General features: G+C 36.4%; 2 protein-coding genes across 2 annotated transcripts; both read right to left on the reverse strand.

Annotated features, from left to right (window-relative positions):
• Nucleotides 1–986: 986 nt before the first annotated feature.
• On the reverse strand, nucleotides 987–1,868 carry LOC145139520 (uncharacterized). Its single transcript, XM_079073317.1, has one exon. It carries the CDS (start codon nucleotides 1,866–1,868, stop codon nucleotides 987–989), a length of 882 nt encoding a protein of 293 aa, XP_078929443.1.
• Nucleotides 1,869–2,331: 463 nt separating this feature from the next.
• Nucleotides 2,332–2,931, reverse strand: LOC145139521 (uncharacterized). Its single transcript, XM_079073318.1, has 2 exons — nucleotides 2,730–2,931; nucleotides 2,332–2,663 (listed from the first exon to the last, which is right to left on the reverse strand). The coding sequence occupies exons 1-2, from the start codon at nucleotides 2,929–2,931 to the stop codon at nucleotides 2,332–2,334; spliced, it is 534 nt and encodes a 177-aa protein (XP_078929444.1).
• Between the last annotated feature and the right edge of the window lie 1,688 nt (nucleotides 2,932–4,619).

The following is a 4,619-nucleotide window of genomic DNA, read 5'->3' on the forward strand; positions in this document are numbered from 1 at the left end:
AATATATGGTACTATCAGCTTTCGATATATAATAAAAAAAGTAATCAACTCTAATAAAAAAAACACTAGGGAACTATCGTGTTTTCATATGTAAAATTTTTAGTATTTGAAGTTGTAATACACATAATTAGATGCGTGGTCACTTGATAAAGGGATATATGCTAGAAAACCTTACATTTTCCGTAAAGACTGAAGTTCGTTTCATTGTATAAGACCATTGGGTATGGGCAACACCCATACCCACCAATAACGTAGCCACATCACCGTCTTCTCTCTACAACGAGATTAGGGGGTGATGTTCCATGTTATACCGCCGTTAAGGTTGTGAAAAAGAAGAAGAAACAGAGGAAGAAAGAAGACGCTGAAGAAGAAGAAGACGCCGTTGTTGTAGGTGGTCGTTACCACGAGAAGCCCCATAACGAGCAAGGGGGCGGTGTGCTTTGCTTTATAACGGCGTTATGGGCCCTCCACGTAGGCAATAACGTCGTGGAGGTGACCCATACCCACTGCTCTAAGAATTAAGAAAAGCAAACATAAACTTAGAGACTGCATCGAGTTTAAGACCTGCATCATACCACCAGGGCCGAAACAAAATAATAAATGAGGCCTTCACATTAAAAAAAATTAGTAAACGAGGGCGACAATTTTGTTTTTTTTTAACATGAGGCCAGGGGCGGAACACAAACACTATAGCTAGGGGGCCGAAATTAAAGCTTTAAAACAAAACTATATAGACAAAAAAAATTGGTTCAAAATTATGACATATCAAAATTTGAAACAAGAAAACTAATAATAAATATTGTTACATCGCACTTCAAAGTGGAACTCATCGATCTTTTGCATTTTTGAAATCTTGCACAATTGTTTCTAGACTAATCGTTTCGGCAAGTTCCCTTTCGTTTAGGAAAAACTGCTTTCGTGCGGTCTCTTTCTTTTTCGGATGAAGGTGAGTGGCAAAGTCTGGTTCAACTAAGGAGTAGGTCGTCCTATCTGATAGAGCGGGTAATGCTCAGTGAGTCGTTCAAAAACTCATCTTCCATCTTATTACGTAACCTTGTTTTAATAAGGTTCATCATTGAAAATGATCTCTCTCTTTTGTAGCAGTGGAAACCGGAAAGAGTAAGTATGAGACTAGCTACTCGATAAATAAGATGAAAATTAGCCACTCTTCCGGTCTTTATCAACCATTGACACAACTCTGAAATAGATGTCAATAGTTTATAATTTGTGTGTTTAACGACATCAATCTCATAGTGTTGAAGTTGCCTCTTTAAAAGTAATTTCTCTTGTTCATTGAAATCTTCAGGATAAAACTTCTCCATCAACCGACATACATCACCACTTCGAAAAGGCTCATTAACACTTTTAGGATTTAAAGTTGCAGAAAGTTGAAGCAACTCCATTGAGCTATCATTAAACCAATGATTCAATTCCATTAATTGACAATTAATGTCTTCGTAAAAGATATCCACTCGGTAATGATGTTCAAGTGTATGATCCCTATGCTCCTTACGAGCTCGAGCCCCTCTGCTAAAGTAGGTAGAAGATAAATTAGGGATATCAATCTCGCGATCCTGAAAAAATGACTTAATAAGAGAGAGCAAACCATCCCATCTTTCATCTTTCATTTTTTGCAAAAGTTCTTTGGTGGATGCAACTAACTTCAATGCATTGCAAACATCTTGAGATTGTCTTTGTAAAGCTTGACAAAGTAAATAAGTTATCTCCATTATTTCCTTCACGAGATGCAAAAGAAAAATGAACTCAAATGTAGTAATAATCTCATATGCTGAATTTGCATCCCCTTTGATCGAACCAGTGCCCTCCTCAATAATTTTAAGTAAAACCTCGCAAGTAGGACTAAACATCTTGATTAAACTCGAAATCGATTTAAGGTGAGTACTCCATCTGGTATCTCGAGCTCGTTGTAATGTACCAATCTAATTGAGACCTCTACCTGTCTCTAACTCATCAATAGAAATCATATATGCAATTTGCTCAACTTGTGCATATCTTAGTTGGTCAGTACATTTGGAGGAAGCACCGACAACATTAATAACAAAAGATAACTTCGTAAAAAACTTTTGCACTGCAACAACTCCTTGTGAAGCGGCCATTAATGCTAACTGTAATCGGTGAGCAAAACAATGAATATAATAGGCATATGGACTATCTTTTAAAATCAATGCTTGCAAACTCTTGAACCGGCCCCGCATATTACTTTCACCATCATACCTTGGCCACGAATTGATTTAAAATCAAGATTGTTATGTGATAATACTGAATAGATTCCATTCTTAAGAGTTTGTGATGTAGTGTCTGGTACATGAACTAGTCCAAAAAACGCTCCACAATAACACCATCTTTATTTACAAATCTCAAAACAATTGATATTTGTTCTTTTTTAGACTCATCACGTGCTTCATCAACAAGTAAACAAAATTTTCCACCATCAATCTTCTTACAAATCATCTGTTTCACCCTAGTTGAGATAAGGTTTAGAATCTTTTTTTGAATTGACGGTGATGCATATAATGCATATTTAGGAGCAGTCCGAAATAGTTCTTTCATCTCGTTGTTATAAAAGCCAATTGCCTTTAACATTTCATGAAATTTTCCTTTGTTGATGGAATTTGAGCTTTCATCATGACCTCTAAATGGAACTGCTTAAAAGGCACACCAACAAACTGAAAAAATAGTAGCCATCAATCTGAGTCTATTATTCTTACGATCTTCATCTGTAAACTTCTCAAACATATTTCGTATATCTTGTGCGTCATTTAATAAATCATCATATAATTTTTGTGCAATTTTGTGAAAAGATGTACACTCAATCCCCATATGATTCAAAAAGACACATTTTTTCCCACCCACTTTCTTCCAATTCTGAAAACCATTTATAGTAAATGCCCGTTGGTCGTATTGTCCCATTCCAAAAGGTTTGTTAAATAGAAAACATGGGAAACAAAATGCAGTATCTCGACTCTTTGAGTATTCAAGCCAAGGAAATAACTTAAAACAAGAAACTTGAAAGTTGCGTTTATTGGTTTCATCCAAATTTTAGATATACCGGAAGGTTCAGTTGAAAGGGACCAAGATTTATATATGCTCGGCGGATGCTATCTCGTTGATTAATTGGATAATCATAAATTTGTTGGATTAGGTGTCTAAGCCCATAACTATAATTGGTATGTACTTGAATTGATAGCAACACAGTCCTTTTGGGTTGCCCTCAACCTAGCAACTGGACAAGGAAATTATGAAAGGAGAGATATTAATTTATAAGATTAATAAATTAATATATATATATATATAAATGATTTATTAATATGTTAATGGATTAATATATTAATTAGAAATCATTATGTTTAATTAATTGTTAGCCAGAAATTAATCAGAATTGATTTTGGGGTTAAAAGAATTAATTATAAGGTGCAGGGACTAGTTTGCAATTATCTAATAGTTGAGTGGAAGGCTCTAGAACCCCCTTGGAAGAGGGTGGACGAAATCTTTAGGGGAAACCCTAATAATTTCGTCCATAGGGGCTTGGATAAGGCCTTTGGGTTTGCTTAGGCCCTAAGCAAAGGATAACTAGGGTTTCCCTTAAACCCTAAATCCCTCAGCTATATAAGGAGCCTTTTGGTTCATGTTTTTGGTCACTCTTTCTTTTGAAGAAACCCTAAGGCCGAGATTTTGCATACTCCCTCTCCTCTCTCTCTTCTTCTACTTTCCTTCTTGCTAGTTTGGGTGTGATTCCATTAGAGGCATTACACTTGTGGTGCTAAAGCTTCCAAGAAGATCAAGATCAAGATCAAGGGAATATCAATTGTTTGCTATAACAATTGAAAGGTATGTAAACCCTAAACCCTAGTTTGTTAATTTCGAAATTAGCCTTTCTCCTCTAGGGTTCTTGTTTTGCAATTCCAAGTTGTATGTTCAATAGTTAAAACATAGATCCAAAGTAGGTTGCATGTGAACTTAGGAATTGTTTCTAGTTTATTTGTTGTACCTAAAACCCATCAAAATTTGCATACGCAAATCGGGATCTCGTTCGACTGTATTAAGATCAATTTCATTCGTTTCAAGTTGAGCTTTTTTAGACGGGTTTTTGTTGGTGATTTTAGTGTCACCATGTCATTTTATGTAACTGGAATTAGCATGCGAGCTAAAGAGCTTCTTAATTTGTTTTCTAATATGTGTACGGGTTGGTGCAGAGTGCACGCATGTATAAGATGAAATTAGTAGCAGGTCCGACGACTAGTCGGGGGTCCGGGGGCAGCGCCCTTTTGGCGGGGTCTAGGGGCAGCGCCCCTAGCGGGGTCCAAGGGGCAGAGCCCTAATGAAACTAACGAAACTTGTTAGTTTTGGTAACCATAAATCCTCATTAAAATCCGGATTACCCTGACTTGCTTCCAAAGGAATCCATATCGGCCCAACCCTAATGAAACCCTAATATCGTTTATTATATAAACGACTCTTCTTTTCCGAAGATATATACGATCTTAAGCTCTCGTTTTCATCATACTTTCACAGAATCCTCTAGCATATTGGCTTACGATTTCTGTGCCTAGAATCATAAGTGTCCACTTGGATTATCCTAGGCTAAATTTCTTGTAACC

Source organism: Lactuca virosa, chromosome 9 (genome assembly GCF_052849685.1).
Source record: "Lactuca virosa cultivar CGN04683 chromosome 9, Lactuca_virosa_CGN04683_v6, whole genome shotgun sequence".
In the NCBI taxonomy this organism is placed as follows: Eukaryota; Viridiplantae; Streptophyta; class Magnoliopsida; order Asterales; family Asteraceae; genus Lactuca; species Lactuca virosa.